Below are 25,023 nucleotides of genomic sequence, written 5' to 3'. Positions count from 1 at the left end.
CAAACAGCCACAGGCAAAGGTGGCAAGACAAACAACTCCACCACCATCTCCACCACCATCAATGCACACATCACCGGTAGCCACTCCACCACTGATGCAATCCCCGACTCATACTGCAATGAGTCAAGATGATCCCGATGCATGGGACCTTTATGATGCTCCTGTATCAGATAACAGCCCAGACTGTTACCCTGCGAGGCCGTCGCCACCTGAAGACAGTACATCCTACACGCAGGTGGTCTCAAGGGCAGCTGCGTTTCATAACGTCACCTTGCATTCAGAACCAGTTGAGGATGACTTTTTGTTTAATACACTCTCCTCCACTCATAGCCAATACCAAAGCTTACCTATGCTCCCAGGAATGCTAAAACATTCCAAACAAATATTTCAGGATCCTGTAAAAGGCAGAGCCATAACTCCAAGGGTGGAGAAGAAGTACAAGCCACCACCAACAGACCCTGTTTATATTACGCAGCAATTAACACCAGATTCTGTGGTTGTTGGGGCAGCTCGCAAGAGAGCAAACTCTCATACCTCGGGAGATGCACCACCTCCAGACAAGGAGAGTCGCAAATTCGATGCTGCGGGTAAAAGAGTTGCAGCACAAGCAGCAAACCAATGGCGTATTGCCAATTCACAAGCACTTTTGGCAAGATACGATAGAGCTCATTGGGACGAAATGCAGCATTTCATAGAACACTTACCCAAAGAGTTCCAGAAAAGGGCACAACAAGTGGTAGAAGGACAAAGTATCTCCAATAATCAGATACGGTCATCGATGGACGCAGCAGATACGGCTGCAAGGACAGTAAATAATGCAATAACGATAAGGAGACACGCATGGTTGCGTACGTCAGGATTCAAGCCGGAAATACAACAAACTGTGCTGAATATGCCCTTTAATGAACAGCAGTTGTTTGGGCCAGAAGTCGACACTGCTATTGAAAAAATCAAAAAAGATACCGATACCGCAAAAGCCATGGGCGCACTCTACTCCCCACAAAGCAGAGGCACATTTCGCAAAACACAATTTAGGGGAGGGTTTCGAGGTCAACCTACAGAGGCCACAACCTCACAAGCAAGGCCCACTTATCAAAGCCAATATCAGCGGGGAAGTTTTCGGGGCAATATAGAGGGGGGCATTTCCAAAAAAATTGAGGGAAGTTCCAAAGCCCCAAAACCCCTCAAAACAAGCAGTGACTTCCAAGTCACACATCCCCAACACATAACACCTGTGGGGGGGGGACTAAGCCAATTTTACAAACATTGGGAGGAGATAACAACAGACACTTGGGTACTGGCAATTATCCAGCATGGTTATTGCATAGAATTTCTCAAATTCCTCTCCAAACGTCCCACCGAAAACACACAATGTCAAAACAACATATGGATCTTCTAGGACTAGAAGTTCAGGCATTGCTACTAAAAGAAGCAATAGAATTAGTACCAAAACACCGGAAAGTAACAGGAGTTTACTCTCTGTACTTTCTCATACCCAAAAAAGACAAGAGTCTGAGACCTATATTAGATCTCCGAACATTAAATACCTACATCAAATCAGATCACTTTCACATGGTGACATTACAAGACGTAATCCCACTACTCAAACAACAAGACTACATGACAACACTAGACCTAAAGGATGCATATTTCCATATACCGATACATCCTTCACACAGAAAGTACTTAAGGTTTGTATTCCAAGGGATACATTACCAATTCAAGGTGTTGCCATTCGGAATAACAACTGCGCCAAGAGTTTTTACAAAGTGCCTAGCAGTCGTAGCTGCACATATCAGAAGGCAGCAAATACATGTGTTCCCGTACCTAGATGATTGGTTAATCAAAACCAACACGCTAGAAAGGTGTTCACAACACACAAAGTATGTCATAGAAACCCTCCACAAACTAGGTTTCTCAATCAACTTCACAAAGCCACACCTTCTGCCGTGTCAAACACAGCAATACTTAGGGGCTACAATCAACACAGCAAAAGGGATTGCCACTCCAAGTCCACAAAGGGTTCAGGCATTTCACAATGTAATACAGGCCATGTATCCAAATCAAAAATACAGGTCAAAATGGTGATGAAACTCCTAGGCATGATGTCCTCATGCATAGCCATTGTCCCAAACGCAAGGTTGCACATGCGGCCCTTACAACAGTGCCTAGCATCACAGTGGTCACAGGCACAGGGTCAACTTCTAGATCTGGTGTTGGTAGACCGCCAAACATACACCTGGCTTCAATGGTGGAACAGTATAAATTTAAACCAAGGGCGGCCTTTCCAAGACCCAGTGCCACAATATGTAATAAAGACAGATGCCTCCATGATAGGGTGGGGAGCACACCTCAATCAATACAGCATCCAAGGACAATGGGACACTCACCAAAAACTGTTTCACATAAATCACTTCGAACTATTGGCAGTATTTCTAGCGCTGAAAGCATTTCAACCCATAATAATCCACAAACACATTCTTGTCAAAACAGACAACATGACAACGATGTATTACCTAAACAAACAGGGAGGGACACACTCAACACAGTTGTGTCTCCTGGCACAGAAAATATGGCATTGGGCGATTCACAACCACATTCGCATAATAGCACAATTTATTCCAGGAATTCAGAATCAGTTAGCAGACAATCTCTCTCGGGATCACCAACAGATCCACGAATGGGAGATTCACCCCCAAATACTGAATACTTACTTCCAGAGTTGGGGTACACCACAAATCTATTTGCAACAAAGGAAAACGCAAAATGCCAAAACTTCGCATCCAGGTACCCACAAGATCAGTCTCAGGGCAATGCGTTATGGATGAGTCGGTCAGGGATATTTGCTTACGCTTTTCCCCCTCTCCCACTCCTTCCATATCTAGTAAACAAGTTGAGTCAAAACAAACTCAGACTCATACTAATAGCGCCAACTTGGGCAAGACAACCTTGGTACACAACACTACTAGACCTCTCAGTAGTGCCTCATGTCAAACTACCAAACATACCAGATCTGTTAACGCAACACAAACAACAGATCAGACACCCAAATCCAGCATCGCTGAATCTAGCAATCTGGCTCCTGAAGTCCTAGAGTTCGGACACCTAGACCTTACACATGAATATATGGAGGTCATAAAACAAGCTAGGAAACCTACCACTAGACATTGCTATGCAAATAAGTGGAAAAGATTTGTTTATTACTGCCATAATAATCAAATTCAACCCTTACACGCATCTGCCAAAGACATCGTAGGATACTTACTACATCTGCAAAAGTCAAAGCTAGCTTTTTCTTCCATTAAGATACATCTTACAGCAATTTCAGCTTACCTGCAAATTACGCACTCAACTTCTCTATTTAGGATACCAGTCATAAAAGCATTTATGGAAGGTCTAAAGAGAATTATACCACCAAGAACACCTCCAGTTCCTTCATGGAACCTCAACATTGTCTTAACACGACTCATGGGTCCACCTTTTGAGCCCATGCACTCTTGTGAAATGCAATACTTAACATGGAAAGTTGCATTTTTAATTGCCATCACATCTTTAAGAAGAGTAAGTGAGATTCAAGCATTTACCATACAAGAACCATTTATTCAAATACACAAGCATAAAGTAGTTCTACGGACAAATCCTAAATTTTTACCAAAAGTCATATCACCGTTCCACTTAAATCAAACAGTAGAATTACCAGTGTTCTTCCCACAGCCAGACTCTGTAGCTGAAAGAGCACTACATACATTAGACATCAAAAGAGCGTTAATGTACTACATTGACAGAACAAAACTAATTCGAAAAACAAAACAATTATTTATTGCTTTCCAAAAACCTCATACAGGAAATCCAATTTCTAAACAAGGCATTGCTAGATGGATAGTTAAGTGCATTCAAACCTGTTATCTTAAAGCAAACAGAGAACTGCCTATTACACCAAAGGCACACTCAACTAGAAAGAAAGGTGCTACCATGGCCTTTCTAGGAAATATTCCAATGACCGAAATATGTAAGGCAGCTACATGGTCTACGCCTCATACATTTACCAAACACTACTGTGTAGATGTGCTAACGGCACAACAAGCCACAGTAGGCCAAGCAGTACTACGAACATTGTTTCAAACAACTTAAACTCCTACAGGCTGAACCACCGCTTTTGGGGAGATAACTGCTTACTAGTCTATGCACAGCATGTGTATCTGCAGCTACACATGCCATTGAACGAAAAATGTCACTTACCCAGTGTACATCTGTTCGTGGCATTAGTCGCTGCAGATTCACATGCGCCCACCCGCCTCCCCGGGAGCCTGTAGCCGTTTAGAAGTTGATCTTGAACATCTGTATATTTGTAAATATACTACTTTAAACTACATTATGTACATACGTATTCACTCCATTGCATGGGCACTATTACTAGCATATACAACTCCTACCTCACCCTCTGCGGGGAAAACAATCCAAGATGGAGTCGACGCCCATGCGCAATGGAGCCGAAATGGGAGGAGTCCCTCGATCTCGTGACTCGAAAAGACTTCTTTGAAGAAAAACAACTTGTAACACTTCGAGCCCAGCATGGACATCTCTTTTCTTTATACTCTATCATTCCTACCTTACCTTCTGCGGAAAACAATCTAACATGGAGTTGATGCCCGTGCGCAATTGAGCTGAAGAGGAGGAGTCACTCGATCCCGTGACTCAAACACTTCTTGGAAGATAAACAACTTGTAACACTCGGGGACCAACACTAGATGGCAGACCTATGCATAGCATGTGAATCTGCAGCGGAACATGCCACGAACAGATGTACACTGGGTAAGTGACATTTTCCATATATATATATATATCAGAAATAACTATCTGGTATATCAATTTGATTTCAAATAGAATCGCTGCTGGTGGTGCAATTCCAAGCACCTGGAAGGGTGCTGAAATAATCCCCATTTTTAAAAAGGGCAATGCAAATTCCCCTGCCAACTACAGACCTATTAGTTTGATTGATAATTTGCAGATTTTTTTTTCCAAACAACTGCTAGAGAGGTTAACTAGGTGGGTTCAAGAACATCAGGCCCTTTTTATGCTTCAAGCGTGCTTTTGCTCTAAAACTAGCACGATAGATCAGGTCTTTAGATTGATTCTCCTGTATTGGAAATATGTGGTCCTCGCTAAACAACCCCTTTATGTTGTCTTCGTGGACCTCAGATCTGCTTTTGATTTGGTTTCCAGAGCAAAGCTTTGGGAAGCACTACTCCAGATGGGCGTCCCCACCAATCTAGTTCTTCTATTCCAACGGCTACATGATAATACATATGCACAATTGAGGTGGGGCGACCAAGGAGAATTGACAGACAAGATCCCTATATTAAGGGGAGTACGCCAGGGCTGTGTCTAGGCTCCTAAACTATTTACGCTATTTATCAATAAAGTGGTACAAATCCTGTCCTTATGTTCTATTGACGCTCCCACTCTGAATGAGCAAAAGATCTCAATACTGTTGTTTGCTGATGATTCTCTTCTTATCTCCAAGACCCCTATGGGCCTCCAAATCCTTGTGGATAGATTAAAGTCCTTCTGTGATGATCACGGATTGGAACTGAACGTTAACAAAACAAAATTGATGGTGTTTACCTCTAGCTCTAGTCGAAGATGCACCATCAATCTGTATGGGGCCCTATTAAGTAGAGTTAAGACCATAGACTACTTGGGTGTGAGGCTCTCAAATAACTTGCAGTGGGAGGAACAAATCAGCAAAAGTGTGGGGCTTCTTCATCATAGAGCGGCTGCTATCCTGTGCTTTTATAAGAATTCTTTATCTAAAGCTGTATCTCCAGCTATCAAAATCTATCTGGCAAAGGCACAGGGTGCAGCCGTCTATGGCACTGAATTATGGGGTTTCTTTGAGAACAAAAGACTAGCAGTAGGAGAAAACAACTTTGCCAGGGCCCTACTTGTGTGTCCCCAGAGTACTCCTTTGATCCCCATGTTTTTGGACTTAGGTTTTAACCGTATAGCTGACTTGATAGCTCTAAGACCTTTGTTATACTGGGTAAGGATTTGGACTGTCCCGGAACTTATTGTATATAGAGATTCAGTACCTGACATACTAAGGAGGCCAGGAGCGGCCACCATACCCTGGGTTACGCACTTATCCAACTGTTTCCGTACTCTGGGTCTACAAAGGTTTTGGGAAGAGCCACACAATTTGGAGAGATCTGATAAGATCCTCTTGAAGACAGTATATTGGTCCCATATAAAAAGTAACCTGGTCCATTGTACATCCTATGGCAGGTTGACCAATTCATTTACTGACTTCAAGTGGTGCCCCCAGTATGAACAATATCTCGATTGGATTCCTGACTTACTGGGGAAGGGTCTCTATGCACGCTTCCGCTTTGGAAGCCTCCCGCTGTTATCTCTAACCAAAAATTGGGGTGCGTCCTCATTTACCGATCTCTGCCCAGCTTGTCTTGGTTGCACTGAAACCATTGAACATTTCATGTTTTTTTTGCCCTGCTTATACGACCCCAAGGTCAAAATGGATCCGTGCAACCTGCGGAGATCTGGGCTTGAGGCATTGTTTTATAGCGATTAGGATTTTAAAGAGTGATACTTCCAAAAATGTTACCCATGCGGTTAGCAAGTTCCCTGCGACTGATTGGCGTATACGACATTGTTCACTGAAATAAATCTTTTATTCCATGTTATTATCTACCTTAGGATGTAGAAATTAAAAGGTATGAAGAAAAGGGATGTATTATTTTCTTGTTATGCTTTAATCTATGTATGTATGTGTGTGTGTGTGTGTGTGTGTGTGTATATATATATATATATATATATATATATAGTTATCAAGCTAGTCTGCATCTTTTTATTGAATGTTTTTTAAATCTTGCTATTTATGTATTTTTATGCTTTGATGGCCTCAAAGACCGAATAAAGCTATTATTATTATATAGAGTAGAAGGCGTTCTGCCGAAATGCGTTGACATTTCTCTTCAGGATTCTGTAAAACCTTTATAAGCAATAAATTTGATGAATTGCACACTGCTTTGTTGAACACGACTTTGTTCCAATGGTCTGGATCTAATTAACGGGACTGGTGAAGCCGTCAGATGGTTATTGTTCCATCTGTTGAAGATATTATATTTTATATATATATATAATATAGTGCGGAACCCTCTTCCGCCCCCCCTAAATAAAATAGCATCCACAAAGGGTTTGTGGTGCTAGAATCACCAGCTTTCAGGAACAAGCATACTTGAATCCGAAAACCCAATTTTTCAACACAATTTTGGCATTTTACTGGGACATACCCCATTTTTACTATTTTTTATGCTTTCAGCCTCCTTCCAGTTAGTGACAGAAAAATCGGTGTGCAACCAATGCTGGATCCCAGAAAGCTAAACATTTCTGAAAAGTAAACCAAATGCTGAATTCAGCAAGGGGTAATTTGTGTAGGTCCTACAATGTTTCCTTCTGAAAATCACAGCTGAAATAAAAAAAAAATTGAAATTGAGGTAAAAAAACAGACATTTTTCTCCACGTTTTACTGTAACTTTTTCCTGTGATGTCAGATTTTTGAAAGCAATATACTGTTACGTCTGCTGGACTCTTCTGGTTGCGAGGAAATATAGGGCTTGTAGTTTCATCAAGAACCCTAGGTACCGCAAGCCAATGAAGGAGCTGCACCTTCAATGGGTTTTCATTGTATACCGGGTATACAGCAATTCATTTGGTGAAATATAAAGAGTGAAAAATAGGTATCAAGAAAACCTTGGTATTTCCAAAATGGGCACAAGATAAGGTGTTGAGAAGCAGTGATTATTTGCACATCTCTGAATTCTGGGGTGTCCATACTAGCATGTGAATTACAGGGCATTTCTCAAATAGACGTCTTTTTATACACGGTCTTACACTTGGAAGGAAACAGTGTAGAGAAAGACAAGGGGCAATAGCACTTGTTTTGCTATTCTGTGTTCCCCCAAGCCGATAAAAATGGCACCTCACTTGCGTGGGTAGACCTAATGCTCGCAACAGGAAATGCAATATGGTCACATCACATTTTTACATTGAAATCTGACTTGTTTTTTGCTAAGTACCTAGCTGTAGATTTTGGCCTCTAGCACAGCCGGCACCTAGGGAAACCTACCAAACCTGTGCATTTTTTTAAAACTAGACACCTAGGGGAATCCAAGATGGGGTGACTTTTGTGTGACTCTCACCAGGTTCTGTTACCCAGAATCCTTTGCAAACCTCAAAATTTGGCCAAAAAAAACACTTTTTCCTCACATTTCGGTGACAAAGTTCTGTAATCTGAAAGGAGCCACAAATTTCCTTCCACCCAGCGTTCCCCCAAGTCTCCCAATAAAAATGGTACCTCACTTGTGTGGGTAGGCCTAGTGCTCGCGACAGGAAATGCCCCAAAACACTATCTGGACACATCAAAATTTTCAAATGCAAAACTACCTGTTGTTGCAGGGGTGGTCGATCAGGAGGCACCTGCATTTTTGGTCCTGGGCTCGGCAGCCATCTAGGGAAACCTACCAAACCCAGACATTTCTGAAAACTAGACACTCGAGGAATTCCAGGGAGGTGTGACTTGCGTGGATCCCCCAATGTTTTCTTACCCAGAATCCTCAGCAAACCTCAAATGTAGCTAATAAATCACATTTTGGCACATTTCTGTGTGGGATCACCACACCAGGACAAATTTCCTACCACCCAACGTTCCCCTCAGTCTCCTGGTAAAAATGATACCTCACTTGTGTAGGTGGGCCAAGTGCCTGTGACAGGGAAGAGCCAAAAACATGTAGAAATTGAGGGGGAACCAAAGTAGGTCCAAAAGGGCAGTTTGAAAAAAAAATGTTTAGGCTAACAAGTACATCAGATTTTTTGTGGATTCCTGCAGATTACGGAAGGTTCCATCACAAAAATGTGGGGAAAATGTATGATTCCCAGCAAATTTTGAGGTTTGCAGGGCATTGTGGGTAAGAAAATGGTGCGGGTGCATGTGAAGCGCACCACCCTGGAATCAACCAGATGTTTAGTTTTCAGATGTGTCTATATCTTGTGGATTGTTGTACATGGCAGCGTCCCAAAGTAAAAAAAAAAAAAAAAGTGCTGCCCTCACCATACAGAGTGGGACGATTTTGAGAGTTACCAAGCTCTCATGGCCCAAGTGTAAAACCAAAACCCAAAATAATCAAATGTCCTCTTGCTTGCCGTGGGATAAGATGTTTTAGTGTGCGGGGGAGAGCTGAAAGACTGTTACCCACTTCATTTGGGGTGAGGGCATAACCAGGCCCATACTGGATGGTAGCCACCACCCCACTATTTTTTTTTGGTGGGGGGGGGTTGTTTTTTTTTAATTCCCTGGCACCTAGTAGACTTTTCGTTGTAAAGCCGTTCGTTATTTAGCCTTTGTTACAAAGGCTGCTTCCCACAAAACTCCCAACTTTTCTTTTTTCATGATCCCAGTGCTGCATATTGTAGTTGCTCACTCACCTGGGTGCTTAAACTTTCTCACCCCCAGGCCTGTTGCATTTGAGCACTAGAATTAATTTTCTAGAATACATTTGAGTCATCTTTGAAAGATTAGTAAATTAAGATGTACTAATGCGCAAACATAAATCTGACAAGGTACTGTAGAGTAAATCTGATAGAGACTTTTATTAGCAGATTCCTTACCTTAGACTTTTCCCCCAGGCATCAGACTGGATCAGAAGATTTTTCTTCGAGCAATACCTTTGCGCGTCGGTCAGAATATCTTAAATTCCCTTTGTGTTTCAGTCATCTTCCTGCCTGCACAACCTGCAAATCGTATATTATTGCATCCTCTTTGCTCAGTATAGGCACTGTTGTACATTAAATGTCCTTTCATAGTCTAATACCTGGGTGAACAGCAGTTTTCGCATCCCTTCAGTTTTACTCATTCTTCCTTATTTGTTTTTACAGGTACTTACCTCCTGAATGCTTTGTGGTAGGCAAAGAACCCCCAAAAATTTCTAACAAAGTTGATGTGTGGTCCATTGGAGTGATATTCTTTCAGTGTCTTTACGGCAGGAAGGTAATGAACTTTAACATTCGCCTCATCAGATAAAGCAGTGTGGAGATTAAGAAATTCAATCATAATATTATTTTTCAGCCTTTTGGTCACAACCAGTCACAACAAGATATCTTACAAGAAAACACAATATTAAAAGCTACAGAGGTTCAGTTTCCAGTCAAACCTGTTGCAAGTAATGAAGCCAAGGTATGTAAAATTAAGTATTTTAAACTTTATCACCATAAATAAAGCAAATTAAATATACCCATTGTTGCTCTTAGCCAATCTGCCCTTTTTCCAGCCTGTTAAAATCCATCTGACCTGTTGTGAGATGTTCAGAAAGTGTCTTAGTGGTAGCCGGTTTGGCTGTATATACATATGCTGTGCATACTCCTGCCATCTAGTTTTGGGCCTGAATGTGTGGAAGTTGTATTTTGAAGAGGTCTTCGGGAGTCACGCGGTACAGTGACTCCACTTGTTACTGGTAATGTGCATGGGCATCTGCTCCATTTAGATTATTTTCTTTTGCCCCTTGATTGTTACTGAGCTCCAGATTAACACCGTTAAGTGGTTTCTTCGGGCCGTATCTGTTTCTTTCCTTCCTGTCGGTATTATTCTGTCTCACATCACCCTTTCTCGTAGCGACTTGACATGCATCTGCCTGTCCACGTCTGGGATTGGGACGACTTTGAAGCCCCAGTAGAGGCCTTACCTTTTGGGGCCTTACTCCTTATTTCTCCCCTGCAAGCAAGTCTCCTCTGTGATGGAGTAGACTTTGTCCACTGTGTTGTGCCAGATACCCCTGTTACTTTCTACCAGGTCTGCAACCTCTGCCTCTCTCACAAGCACTACGAGGCCTCTAGCAGCACCTGCTGGTCCTTTTGCATGAAGAAAACACGGAGCCCAGGAACTCGATGGTGAGCTCCAGCCGGAACCATCAGCTGCCGAGGAAGAGGCCTTCTCGCCAGAACCCAGCTCACATTCTGACTTGGAAATAAAGGACTTCCCTCCCGCCCTGCAGGCTGAGAGTATAAATCCCCCTCCCCTGCCTCTTCAGCACCACTCGCATTCCAGGCACCTCCCTCCAATGGGCCAGTCGTCCATCCACGAAGCACACCAACAGGCTTTCAGCCCACCACTGCCTCCCGGCCACGCTCTGCACTGAGCGCACAGTTCAGACACCACATCCAGGCTCCGCTTCAATGAAGCTCCTGGAGCCGAAGCACTCTCACCACTCCCTCGGCATCCCACAGCTTCTTTGAAGCACCTTTTGAGCCTAAACCTTCAAAATTGAAACCTCAATCAGTGTCCACGACCCTCATGCCTACACCAAAGCACTCTGTCGAACTCTCTTTCCTCTGCCAAACCTGTTCTCCAGCAGCTGCAGGAATAACCCTACGACCATCAATGTCACATCCTCACTCATCCTAACACTGGACATATCCTCCCCCAGCCACCGGCACCAAGCAAGGATGGCTCCCAAGCGCAGCTTAGTTTCGAGGAAGCTCTCTACTTGCCACCACTGCCTAAGAGCAAGAGGAGTCACGACAATCAGCCCTCTGCAACTGCCTTGCCCACCTACCCCCTTTCCACCGCCCCCTCTTTCTACCACATCTTCCCGTCTTCTGCGCCCACTGTTTTACTCCTCAGGGATCTCCACTCTCAGGTTTCAGGCAGCACCACTTCCTATCAGATCCTAGGCAGACCCTCTTTTCATAGATTGGAGATGCATATTGATGCCATTGTGGAGGATTTCCTTTGGAAACCCTTTCTTCCCCCTAGCGTTCCATGCACACCTGCCTATGTTGGAGTGGATGTCAAAACTGGCTTTTGATATTTTCAAGACACTAGTTAAAGCCCAGGTGCTCACCACTAGGATGGACAAGAAATATAAGGCCTCCTCGCCAGACCAAGTCTACATTAAAGGCAGTCTTCCCAACTCTTTGGTAGTCCACGCTGCCTGCAAATGGGCCAGTGCACAGGATAAAGAAAGAAAAAGGATTGAACTTGCTGGCAAACGTGTCCCTGCACAATCAGACAAGCAATGGCGTATTGCTAATAACTTTGGATAACTTTTCAGGTATGACAATGCTCAATGGGATGAAATAGAGGAACTCCTCCAACACCTCCTAGATAAGTACTGCAAAGGTGGTAAGAGTGTTTCTGAAGGCAAACTCATTTCATATACTAGCATATGCTGTACCCTAGATTCTACAGACACTGCGACTTGCAGCAATAATTCCAGCGTTCTCATCTGTAGACATGCCTCGCTCCATGTCTTCAAGCCAATCAGCAACATTTCCTCAACCTTCTGTTCAACAGGGAGCACCTCTTCAGGCCACAGATTGATCAAATGCTGTAAAAGATTAAGAAGGACACAGAGATTGCCACAACTGTTGGCACCCTCCAAACGCCCTACCCTTGTGGGTCCTTTCTGCTGCCCCCTTACCGAGGCTGCTCCAAAGCCACTTTCCCAGATGATCCCACCCCTTTCCAATGTCAGCAGCCTCAACAACCCTCCACATGGGGGTTATTTTTATGACCCCTACAAAGGCAACAACTCCAAGTGTAGTGGTATGGGTGGTTCCCATAAGCAAGCTGGCCGTGCCAAGCAGTGATTTGACCCTCCTTAACCCTGACCACACGATGCCTGTCGGGGTTTGACTCCAAGGGTTCTTCCCAGCATGGCAGCAGATCACCTCAGAACAATGGGTGCTATACATCATACACCTTGTCTGGAGCTCACTTCCACTCCTCCGAACATCCCACCCCACAAACACATTCTATCCCAACAACACTAATGCCTGCTTAAAGAAGAGGTAGAAGCTCTCTTACTAAAGATTGTCATAGAGCCAGTGCCATCACATTTAAAAGGCGCAGGGGGTATACTCCCTCTACTTTGTCATTCCCAAGAAGGCTGGGTCCCTCAGGCTGATCCTAGACCTCAAACCCCTCAATGAGTTCATCCTGTCCGAACATTTCCACGTGGTCACTCTACAGGATGTCAACAAGGCAAATTTTATGACTGGCCTTGATCTCAGAGATGCCTAATTCCACTTCCCAATCGTCCCAGCTTACCTTTACTACCTCCAGTTTGTGGTAAGTGGCAAACATCAGTTCAAGGTGTTGCCGTTCAGGGTCATCACCACCCCCACGATTGTTTACAGCTTGTTTAGCAGTGGTGACCACTCACCTGGGAGTGTACGAGGGAGCGAGGTCCAGTGGGGAATGCTGTTGAGTGGATTCTTTGCGTGGTGTGAGGAGAAGACTTTTGCAACAATCTGGTCATTGCCTGTGTGCAAGAAAAAGCAACCTTCTTATGCCAGAAGAGGGCCACCATGAAATGAGCTGCCAACATCTCTGTGGTGAACAGGTCATCAGCCATGTGCAATGAGGAATCAGTGATCCTGTATGCCAGGATGCGCTGCTTGTTCAGTGAGGGATTGGCAGCCCCCGCATGCCAAGAGGCGCCTGTGTAGACAGATTGCTGTGTGAAGTGGGCATAGTCCTTGTATTGGTGAGTCGGCGAACCCCAAATGTTATGAGGGGCTGCTGTGCAGGAATCTGCTGTGCCGATTGAGTCAAAGCCTGTGTCCAGTAGATACGATTACCCCGTCTGCCAGAAAAGGTGTGACCTGATTGGGATTGGAGTTTGAGCAGTGTAGCCATTGTGAGGGCCCCTACGTACCCCACCACCATGGGACAGACTTAAGACTTACCCAGCCATAAGGAACTGCACAGAACCTCTGGTTGCTGCACTTGAACGACTGCATGTGACGAACTCAAAGACCACTGAGTGCAGGCGGTCTGAGCCTTGTGCAGTGAACTTACCTAAACCAGCCACTGCTGCTCCAGCACTCACAAAGGGGGGGGGGGGATAACTCAGGAACTCCAGTCTATCCGACCCCGCAGATTCGGTTAAGACTGATTTGCTTGCTAAATGGCGCTTTGATGCTGAAACACTTTTGACCTTAATACAGAGTCAGAGTGGACTCTTAAGACTTGGACATCTTGTTACTGAATGGGGAATAACCACCATCTCTAGTGCAAGGAGGGAGTGGGGCACAGGGAACTGCCTAAGAATAAATAGAAGAGCCCTGAGCCCGGGGGCACTGTGTAGTTTGTGAATGTCGTATTTTTCTTTGTTTTAATAGTGGTAAAATAAAATACTTAACCTATCCACGCCACCACTGAGAGTCAACTGCTGAAGGGGGTACTTGGCCCAGTGGCTCAGGGTCAACAGTAGGCTGGGCCAGGGGCATCAGTAGTAAACTGCCTCAGCTCCTATGGCTGGGGCTAGTAACTCCTGCTTACCCCATGGCTGTTTGAAAGGGGTTCTTACAGTGTGATATATTGTTCAAGGTGTGTGTGGTTGTAAATACATGCTTTTTATACTCTTACTGCCTAGTTTTTGGCACAGACATTCACACCTTGTTTTTCTTCAAAGAAGTTTGAGTCACAAAACCTGTTGTGACTCCACCCTTAGTTACCAATGGACTAGCACACCGATTCCAACTCATGGTTTTCTTCCACCATTGGGCTTGGACATTTGGGAACACTGTTCCAATGTCAACTCATTAATAGGCACTTGATTTCTTATTTTCCCAGTTCGATTTTTTAGGTCATCAGCTCCGTCTTTCCAACCCTGTGGCAAAAACAGTTACTGCGAAAGGGTTTGTCCATACTGGCATGACTTGGGAAGAGACGGACAATGCCAAGGGCACTTCAGTGCATAGTGACCTCGAGCTGCCATCTTTTCCGGGGTCTGCCAAGGTTCACTCGAGAATGCACTGAGGACTAAATTATGGAACGTACCCCATTCTACTGCTGTCCTAGGTGTAATGTGAAAAACCACTGGACCAACCATAATGGGGTCTGCAGTGTCCACCTCACCCCACCACCATCCTAGGAAGCCTCTCTCCCCTTTCCTTGTAAAATGACTCCCTGGTTTTGGAGGTATACTGTGGGCGCACCACGCGATACAGGGGCTATTGTTGTCTGAGATGCGTTTCATATGTCGGGCACGGAGGAAGAAGAGGCTGACCAAGTGTAAACCCAACTCAAGAAGATCCAGAGACTGTGTTCTCCAAGATGTGGACGTCAAGAAAGAGGTAGAGTTCCACAGTGCAGCACGTGGGGCACACTGAGCACACTGTATTCTTGGGCCAAAGATAAAGTATGTCAGCTGCTCCACAAGGCCCCTTTCAAGCTCCTAAATGCCCAACAGCAGAGCATTTCTCCTATTGAGGTGAGCTGGAAACTGCATAAACCTTTGGGTCCTACACCACCAGTCAGTGCACTCCAGACTTGAATGTTTGCATCATTGCCAATGAAGGCATCAAAGCTTACCCATGCTGCGCTTCCACCCTTGGCACCAGAAAACCCCACACTGTCAAAATCACCTGCTGTGCAAGCAACATACTGCTGACAAACTTCACTCTGAGCCAAAACTGATGCTGAAGTCCTCCGTGCAACTGTCACAGAAGTTGAAGAGGTTGGACATCTCAGAGGGATCGGTCTTCGAAAAGCTTGCAGGTGCCCTGGGAAAAAAAATAAAACACCATTCCCACCACTACCATACACACCTTCTCCACCACTGCAACCTCTGCAACCAGACTTATCCACCTGAGCCACAAGATAATGACTCCAGGCCGGGCGGTACATATTACCCGAAGGGACCCCTATGATGAAGCCTCTAGGTCACAACAGGGAGACGACCCATGGGTAGATTATGCAGTTGACCCACAGTATAACCTGTTAAACCATTCGCACCAAATGACAGGTCTGCACACAATGTAATTATTCAGAGGGTTGCACAGCACCACCATCTAAAACTTCATATGATGGAGAATGAGGACGAATTTCCTTTTAAAACCTTGCCCAAAACCGAACACACAATACATCTACAGATGTTTAAAGGGGTGGTGAAGTCAGCCTGTGACAACTTCAAGGAGCCAATAAAGGCCGTGGTGGTCACATGAATTGAAATAAAATATAAGCCTTTCTCAGATGACTTGAACTATTTTTGGTGTCAAATCATTCCAGACTTTTTGGTGGTACATACTGCCAGTAAAAGGTTCTCTGTACAGGCGTCAGTGTAGGTTCCCCTGCCTAACGAGGGGTCAAAGAAGATCCATGGTTCCAGGAGGCAGGTAGCACTTGAGACAGCCACACATTGGTGCACTGCAAACTAGGTAGGCCTCCTCTCCTAGTACAATTGCTACCACTGGGGAAGAATGGAGGATCTGGTAAAGCACATACCAGAGCCCACCAAAAGAGGGGATGAGCTGGTTTCTGAGAGCAAAACTATTAGCAAACCTAATATTAAGCGTGCCATCAATTCTGCAGACAGAGTGGCTAGGGATATCATCCCTCGCGTCGTCCTCCTGGCATGCCTGGCTAAACGTGTTAGGGTTTTGGCCTGAGGTACAAAAACACCTCTCAAAAGTGCATTTTTATGGCAAGCATTTGTTCAGACTTCAGGTAGATGAGAAGCTTGAAAAAATAAGCAATGGGAGGTTCCAAACCAGGAGGCTGAAGACTGAGATCCCCTTATTAATCCCAAAAGTAATTCCTGAGATTTCTTGATTGTGCCCTATAGTAGCTATCTGATAGAGACATCTTTCCGCAGGTTTCTTACCTTAGAATTCATTACCTTAGACATCTCCCCCAGGCATTTCCTGAGGCTGGTTTTGGCCTATTTCAACCTTTTGCTGTTAATAGATCAGTGTGCCCCCCTTTTTTCACATGTCCTCAGGGTTCCCACTTCGTGGGTCCTGTGGCAGGCAGATGTCAGCCAAAGACCCTCGTACTGTTTGTATGTGGTGCCTCGGAGAAAACCATGACTGAGGATTGTGGCTCTTGCTGTTGCCTTTTCCCACAGGTGTTGCGTGACGGGCATATGAAGATCCTGGCAGTGCGACTGGCAGAGACCCCACATCATTGTCGGTCTTGTTGAGGGACGTGGGAGCAAACATGAAACTGATCCAGGAGCCCTTCCCACGAACGTACGTCACCCTGGATGTTGAAGGCGAAAATATTGAAATGCAGGTGGTCAAAGTCACTACATCCACTGACGTCACACAAGTCCTGCGTTTCTGACACTATCTCCCTGCCTCCATCTGAGGAGTTGGTGCATGAGTCCACCCCACATCTCCCTTCTTTATCTGGAGCCAGGGCGACTGGCCCAGATACAGGATTATTATAATTCCCTCCATGCCATCTTTGAACCCCTACCTCCCTCTAGTGTGCCTTCGAGCCCCAAGGAGGTGATCAGTATCCTACCTGAATCCACTCCGGCAGGTTTCCCATGAGCATCAGATAGGCCCTCTGGATCCATACTCTGATCCTTATTGGCTCCAGCGCACAGCCCTTCAGGGTTCCCCACCTGTGATGCTGGAGTTTGACCAGCGGACGGCAGTGGCGCCGGTCAGTGCTGAGCCGCTCACCCTCTTAGACGCCGAGATTGCGCCGGGCGGCATCAGGTGTGATGACAGTGATGCTGTCCAGCTCCGTCACCTTCCCCCACCTCCTGCTAAACAGTCCCTTGCTGTTTTTCTTATTTAGGACAGGTTTTTTGAAAGGAGCTGGTGTGTAGGAATCCCATGGATAACACTGTCCAGCCCCCTCTGGAAGGTAATTGGCTGACGGCTGAATGAGGCTAGTGGCCTTGAGTCCTTGTCAGCTTTGGACCTCCTCCTAACCCCCAACCTTGCTACAGAGATGTGCTCCGCCTTCTCTGAGGTGCTGAGGATGACAGAAGTGATCCTAGATTTGCAGCTCCCCTCTGTGGAGGTGATCACTGACCCCCTCAAGATCAATGCTTTACCAGGGCCCAACAGGCATAGAGCCTCTGCTCCCCTGTAGTGAAGCACTGTATGATCTTTTATTAGGGGCCTGGGCTAAGCCCGCTACAGGGGCCCCTGTGGAACGGTCCATAACCCATACACTGGCCTGTCCCCAGGAACCCAGCTTGTCTCTCCTGGCACCCAATTCTGAGAAGTTTTGTGGTGCATGCCTATATGGCCTCTTCTGACCCCCAGCATCCTCCTTAGCGTTCGTCCAGACAGGGAGTCCAGATTCCTGGAAACTTGTGGAAGAAACCTTTTCTCCTCAGTCAGCTCATCCCTGCGGTCAATAAACACTGCATGTGTTCTGGAATGCTTTTCCTATGCATTGTGGGATTCGGTTGCACGCCTTCTGCCTTTGCTTCTGGAGGGGATCTGGAGTGAACTCACCCAGGCACTCCAGGATGGGCGAAAGGGGAGCTAAGTTTGCAGTAAAATGTGTTATGGATATCACTGACTCAGGATGTCGAGACAAGGCTCATTCTGTAGCACTGTACTGTCATGCCTGGTTACACCACTCAGGACATCCACCCTGGAGGACATTCCCTTTGATGGTGCCCCCCTGTTTGACACACATGCTGAATCTGCGTTGCAATGCTTAATTTCCCATGCGGAGCAGTGGGGCAAGTGGTAGTGTCATTCTACATCCATGCATCCTTGCACTTCTTTAGCAAAATGCTCTCGATATACCTTAGCAGCGTGGGCTCTTGCCGCTGGTCTCTCCAGCACTGGTGCTACACAGGTTCAAACTCCTCGTGTTCTCTATGGAATGGAATTTTTCATTCATCCTTGTTTGTCTTCCTTGTTTGTGGTATTTTTGCCGACATTCTTAGTCTGTGCGGGTGCAGCTCATGTCACTCCTCTCTTCTGCGGACGGTCTTGTCATTACACTGACTCTTCACCACAAGGAGATATGATACTTAGCGCTTAGACGCAAGGCCCTTTACCTTTGATGCTACTGGCACCTCTTCTGCAAGAGTCCACACACCACCCAAGACCTCAAGATATCTAAAATGTTATTCTTAAGGCACTGCCATGACATCATCTTCTGTGTTGATGGCTATCTTCCATCTTACAGTGGATAACATGTTTTTTAACGCATGTTCCTTGAAAGTTATGAGTCCGTCTTTATTGGGATTAGTTCGTAATGGGGATTGGTTACTCCCTTTGGACACAGCCCCCCTGGTCTGTTCTTTTCACTCTTTTCTACAGTGTCATAATATTTCTAGCCCTCCAGGGGTAGTCATAACACTTCTGCGTTCTTAGGGTTCCTTACTTCATAACGAAATAGTCCCCTCTTGCTCTGTACCTCCCTTTCTTCGCAAAGATACACATATACTTTAGTATAATGAATGCAGTGAGTGAGTGTTGTCTTATACCTTTCCATGATTTTAATGTCTTCTTTTTCCTGTAGGTGCATTATTTCTTATTGTAGTAAGCTGTCCTAATGTGTGGTGAGCACCTATGGTGTTATCACCTTATGCCATGTCCAAGTATCCCCTATTAGTGAGGTGTAGTCAGTGCCTAGAAAGCCAGGCTCTCTAGAGGTAGCTGTGGATGTGGAGCCATTGCTTATCTTGGAGACAAGCAAAGCTCATGCAATACCACTTATAATCACACAACACTTGCACACGTGAAAGAACCACAGTGTTACAAAAATAAAGGTATTTTATTTTAGTGACACAAATACTAAATTACTAGATAGGCAATTCTCCAATAGGCGGTAAGTAAACACACTATTGTATGTACAGTAGTAATCAGAAATAGGTATAAAAAGCAATAGAAAACAGTGAAATGCAATAGGCAGTAATGAGGGCCTAGAGGGAGACCAAACCATATACTAAAAGTGGAGTGCGAAGGTCGGGTCCCCACTCAAGGAAGTGGAATCCGTAGAGGGGAGTTGGAGATACTAAGAAACCCCAAAGGTAAGCACTGGAGTATCCCCTCCCAGTGACCAGGACGAAAGAGTCCATGCAGCTCAGGATGAGAGGAGATCCACGCAGCCTGTTGTCGTTGCAGTTGGTGCCTGTAGATGCAGGCAAGTGACTCCTTCACTCAAAGGGTGATTCCTCGTTCCTTCTCATGCAGGCTGAAGATTTGCCACCCTCAGAGGATGCACAGCCGGGGAAACGTTGCAGAAGCTGGAAGGAGCCAGAGAAACAATGTTGCAGGGTGAAGCCGTTGCTGGAGCTGCAGATTGTAGGTTCCTGTGAAGTCCATTTATGGGTCCAGTGGCCAGAAGTCGAAGTAGACATTGCAAAGGAGTCCTGCTGGAATCTTGCAAGTGGAATCTGCGGACCCACCCAAGAGGGAGACCCTAAATAGCGCTGGAAGGGGGATTGGTCACCTAGCCTGGTGACTACCTATCACAAGGGAGCTCTGACATCACCTACCTGACCTGGCTACTCAGATGCTCCCAGAGGCCTCTGCCGACCTTGGATTTAAGAGGGCAGAATCCAGGAGCCCTCTGGAGGAGCTCTGGGCACCACCCCTGAGGTGGTGATGGACAGAGGTGTGGTCACTCCCCTTTCCATTGTCCAGTTTCGTGCCAGAGCACGTACGGGATGTCCCTGAACCGGTGCAGACTGGTTTATGCAAGGAGGGCACCAAATCTGCCCTTCAAAGCATACCAGCGACCTGGGAAGGCTACCCCTCCAAGCAATGAAACAACTATTTCCAAAGGGAGAGGGTGTTACCTCCCTCTCCCAGAGGAAATCGTTTGTTCAGCTTCCTGGGTTTGAGCTGTTCAAGCAGCAGGAGGGCAGAAACCCATCTAAGGGGTGGCAGCAGCTTCGGCTGCCCGGAAAACACCAGAAAGCTGGTAGTAGCAATGCTGGGGGTCCTGTAAGAAGCTCCCATAGTGCATGAAATCATAGAACCGATACTAGCAACAGTATTGCGGTATGATTCTGACATGTTTGATACCAAACATGCCTAGGTTCAGAGTTACCATTATGTAGCTGGACATAGGTAGTGACCTATGTCCAGTACATGGGTAAAATGGCGTCCCCGCACTCACGAAGTCCAGGAAAATAGAGCTGGAGTTTGTGGGGGCACCTCTGCTCATGCATGGGTGCCCTCATGCACAGGTACCTGCACCCTGCTCTCTGCGCTAGAACGGCCTACCAAAGGAGTGACTTATAGTGACCTGGTGCAGTGACCTGTAGTGAAAAGGGTGCATGCACCCTTTCATGCAAGCTGCAATGGCAGGCCTGCAGGAAACACTTTGCATGGGCTCCCCATGGGTGGCATAATATTTGCTGCAGCCCCTGGGGGACCCCCTGGTGCCCAAATGCCCTGGTTTCCTGGGTACCATATACTGCGGACTTATAAGGGGGCACCAGTATGCCAAATGTGGGGTATGTGTGGTCTAAGCAACCAAATTTAAAGTGAGAGAGCACAATCACTGGGGTCCCGGTTAGCAGGATCCTAGTGAACACCGTCTAAACATACTGACAACAGGTAAAACAATTGGGGGTGACCATGCCAGAAAGAGGGGACTTTCCTACACTTTCCCTACTGGAGTTTGTAGTTAACTGGTGTTGAGAAACTTCTGGCGTTTCCTATTGGTGATTAGTCTATGCTTCCTGTTGGAGTAAGAATCAAGGGCAGTTGAGGCGAGAAGGTTTATCGGAGCCTCGAAAGCAACAATTGATAGGTGTAGGAAAGTGCCTCTTTTGACATGGCGTGCACACACATGCACACTTTTTGCCTGGTTTCTGGTGTAATTTCGACTGAAGTTGCACTGGGTTCCTGCTAACCAGGACCCCAGTGCCAGATCTCTTGCCCTTAAAACTGCACAGTAGTTTTTTTCAATTGACAAAACCTTTAGCACCCACTGTAAGTTCCTAGTAAATGGTTCCCCTGGTACATAGGGCCTGGGGTACTAAAAAGGGTCCCTAAGTGCTGGCGTATGAATTGTCACCCTAGGGGACCCCTTACCAAGCACATGAGGCTGCCATTGCTGGCTGCGTCTCTTGGTGCATACAAATGTGGAAACATGACATGGCAGACTGCCTGTGTGCCATGTCCAATAAACACATAATCCAAATAACATTGACTCTACAGGGATAGATTCACTACGATGTCTTTTGACAATTTATCAGTTATTAATGTACGTATTAATAATCACATAATTTCTTTAATTTCAATCATCTTAAACAACAAACTCCATTGACTACAAACAGTTTTGCTCAGTTGAGTTATAAGGCCAAAAATGCACTCTTTACACATAACACAGAGAAAAGACACCCAAAGGGTGTATCATTCGCAATCATTTATACACAATCCTCGCATACTAAAATGTCTATAACTGACGTCCACGTATATCAAACAACTACAATTGTGGTCCATCACATTAGGTAGTCCATCACATTTTACACCAAGTGCCTCTTTCCACTAGTACTCTCTTGTATTGTGGACTCAAGACTGATGAGATAGTAGTCTTATTCATTTATCCCTTTTACAATATCATAAAGAACTCCACAGAATGTCATGTTGACGTGTTTCAGCCTCTTGACTTCTGGCCACTTAACAACTATATAAGGATCACGTATCCTTAGCTTTAAAAGTAAACAAAAACAATCTTACTGGATGCTATAATCTAAGTCCAAACACCCCATGTGATTATTTTCGTATTTGAGTGAGAGAAGAGAGAGGAACCACTTCCACAATATTACATATCAGACTTCAAGTAAGACACTATAACAGTTATTTGTGTACACTTTTCAATTCATGCAGTGCTCAGTCAGCGAACACATCAAGGTGTTCAGCCCCTTGTATCCATCTCACAACCACCAATCGAATTAAGGAGCGCACCTGGAGTGACCCACCAAGCCTAAGGGAGATACACCGTGCAGGGTTGCATCATTTCATATGGAAGTACCTCTTGTACGGGCATGAAGGGCTAAAATTCCTTCAGGTACAGGCTCTCCATGTAGTCACTCATCGCTCAAACAAGAAAAACGATATTGACTGCTGGTTTAATCACCAAATTGGAATCTGATGGAATCTGATGCTAGGGACTTCAGTGCCATCTCTTCTCTAGAAATATTATTTTTTGCAAATTGCTTTTTTCTTATAAAGTAAATCAAACTCTCTCTTTAGAAACACACGGTGCAAGGTTGCGTCATACCACAATTTAGAGCATTAGTCCCATCTTCTTTTGCCTCTGCAAAGGAATTGGGAATCCACTGGGCTCTTTCCATGGTCTACTTACTTCTTTTTAGTGTACCATACAGAGAGCCAGTTTCCTACAATAGGTAAGGTTGTAGTTTTCCTGCTTTGTATCTGTTGGTGAGAGAAATCGGTTTCAATATATTGTGACAACTCACCTCTGCAAATTCCTATTTATCTACATCTTTGCTGATCCCTTCCTGCTGCCCCAGCATTCTCCTGCCTCCATTGATTCACCTTCACCAACTTACTGCATCTGGTTACAAAACATTGTCTACCACTTATTCCTCTAATTTATACAGAGTTTCATTGGGCTTCCGACTACTGGGATTCCTGCTGGTTCCTCAGTGATGTTCTTTTGACCTATATCTGTGCTCCTGCTTGTGTATCTCTTCTACCTCGTCTGGTAGTTAAAGAACGGTTTTGGCCTCATGACCAATGCAGCAGTAATATCTTTGCCTTTCCTTTTAAACGGCAGACCCTCTTAAAAAAAAAAAAAAAAAAGCTGCAGATTCCTTACCTTAGAATTCCCGACCGTCAGCTTTGAATCCGGAATTTTTTCTGCTGAGCAGTACCCTGCGCATGCCGTTGGGTGGCGTCGTTCGGATCCACGTGCGTCGTCCGGCTCCGCATGGCATAGTCAGCATTGATGGAGCCGTCTGTGACATCACAGTCTTCTATATAGGCACCACCCCAGCGCGCATATGTCAGTTCCTTTCCTTCGTGGTAAAGCGCAGGTCCGGATAGAGCTACCCTTTTTTTTCAACGTTTCATCAGAGACTTTTTTGATTCTGTGCTTTTGACTTCAAAGAAGACTGGTTTCAAATCGTGTGGTGCATGTCATCGTGCCATGTCGGTCACTGATCCGCACCAAGTTTGTCTCTGGTTCCTCGAAGGACCACGATACGGAATCGTGCTCAGACTGTCGGGCCATGGCTCTGAAGGCCTTGAAAGAGAGAGATCTCTCAAACTTCTAGCGGCCCTGCAGCCATCTTTGGTCAGCGCGTCTCTGAGGAGATCATGGTCCTGCTCTAGGAGGTGTTCGCGGCACCGCTTCAGGAGCCCCAAGTCATCTTCCTCGCAGTCAAGGTAATTGGGGCATTCAGGTAAGAGGCACAAAAAGAAAAAAGTCCAAACAGATTTTGACTTTACCACGCCCATCGGCCAACGAGGTGTCCAGGGACGACGTTCGGAGCACGGCTCCACGGAACTGTCACCAGGGTTGACTGCGTCTCTCCGCCCCCAACCCCCCTTTTCCGGGAATCGGAGCGACCCGCTTAAATTAAGGAATTTTACTAGGCTATGCGACATGTTTTTCAGTGGGCTGAACCCTCGGTTGGGTCTTCAGGCCCCGCGGTGTCAGCAGGGGCCCCATTGGATCTGACATTTGCGGCTTTGGCCTCGGTGCCGTTGGGGACCCCAGGATCCGATAGTAGATTCAGACCGGTGCCGGGTTCTCAGTCGACCTCCTCCGGCACCGGGCTTGACATTGATGCTCCCTCCACCACTGGCACCTACTGGTGGTGGTAGCCACATCCTCATTCCGGATGAGCCGGAACGACGTTGTACGACGCCACTTCGGCGCCGATCAGGCCCAGGTCAGTGCCTGAGGGTTATTTTGAACAGCCAGGCACAAGTGAGGAGTGGGAGGGGTCTGAGGACCCTTTGGAATATGGATTGGAGCATGAGGACTGATATGAGGATCTAGGAGAAGCCATTGGACTGGATACTTCTCCAGATACTGGCATGCTCTCTCCTTCCGCTGTGGCTACTGAGGAGGGGGCATCTTAAGCTATGGTGGTGCGTAGGGTAGCTGAGGTCTTGGACCTAGATTTGCCTGTGGTGCCAGTCAGGACTAATCTCCTGGCGGAGGTGCTTCAGCCAGGTGTTGCTACATCGGAGCCGATGTTACCCTTCAATGAAGCCTTCACAGATGTCCTTCTGGGAACGTGGTCCAAA

The 25,023-nt window shown here is 45.8% G+C and overlaps 1 protein-coding gene across 2 annotated transcripts in view; it reads left to right on the top strand.

Moving 5' to 3' along the window:
* TLK1 (tousled like kinase 1) overlaps positions 1 to 25,023 on the top strand; it is a 618,148-nt gene that overhangs the window by 556,093 nt on the left and 37,032 nt on the right. For both annotated transcript variants that reach the window (XM_069225321.1, XM_069225320.1), the window contains 2 exons: positions 9,952 to 10,063; positions 10,142 to 10,249. In XM_069225321.1, the coding sequence (XP_069081422.1) occupies positions 9,952 to 10,063; positions 10,142 to 10,249 (220 nt within the window). The remainder of the gene's footprint in view (positions 1 to 9,951; positions 10,064 to 10,141; positions 10,250 to 25,023) is intronic.

Source organism: Pleurodeles waltl, chromosome 3_1, assembly GCF_031143425.1.
Source record: "Pleurodeles waltl isolate 20211129_DDA chromosome 3_1, aPleWal1.hap1.20221129, whole genome shotgun sequence".
Lineage (NCBI taxonomy): Eukaryota > Metazoa > Chordata > Amphibia > Caudata > Salamandridae > Pleurodeles > Pleurodeles waltl.
Note: the sequence above shows the minus strand (reverse complement) of the source record. Positions and strands in the feature narration are given on the sequence as shown.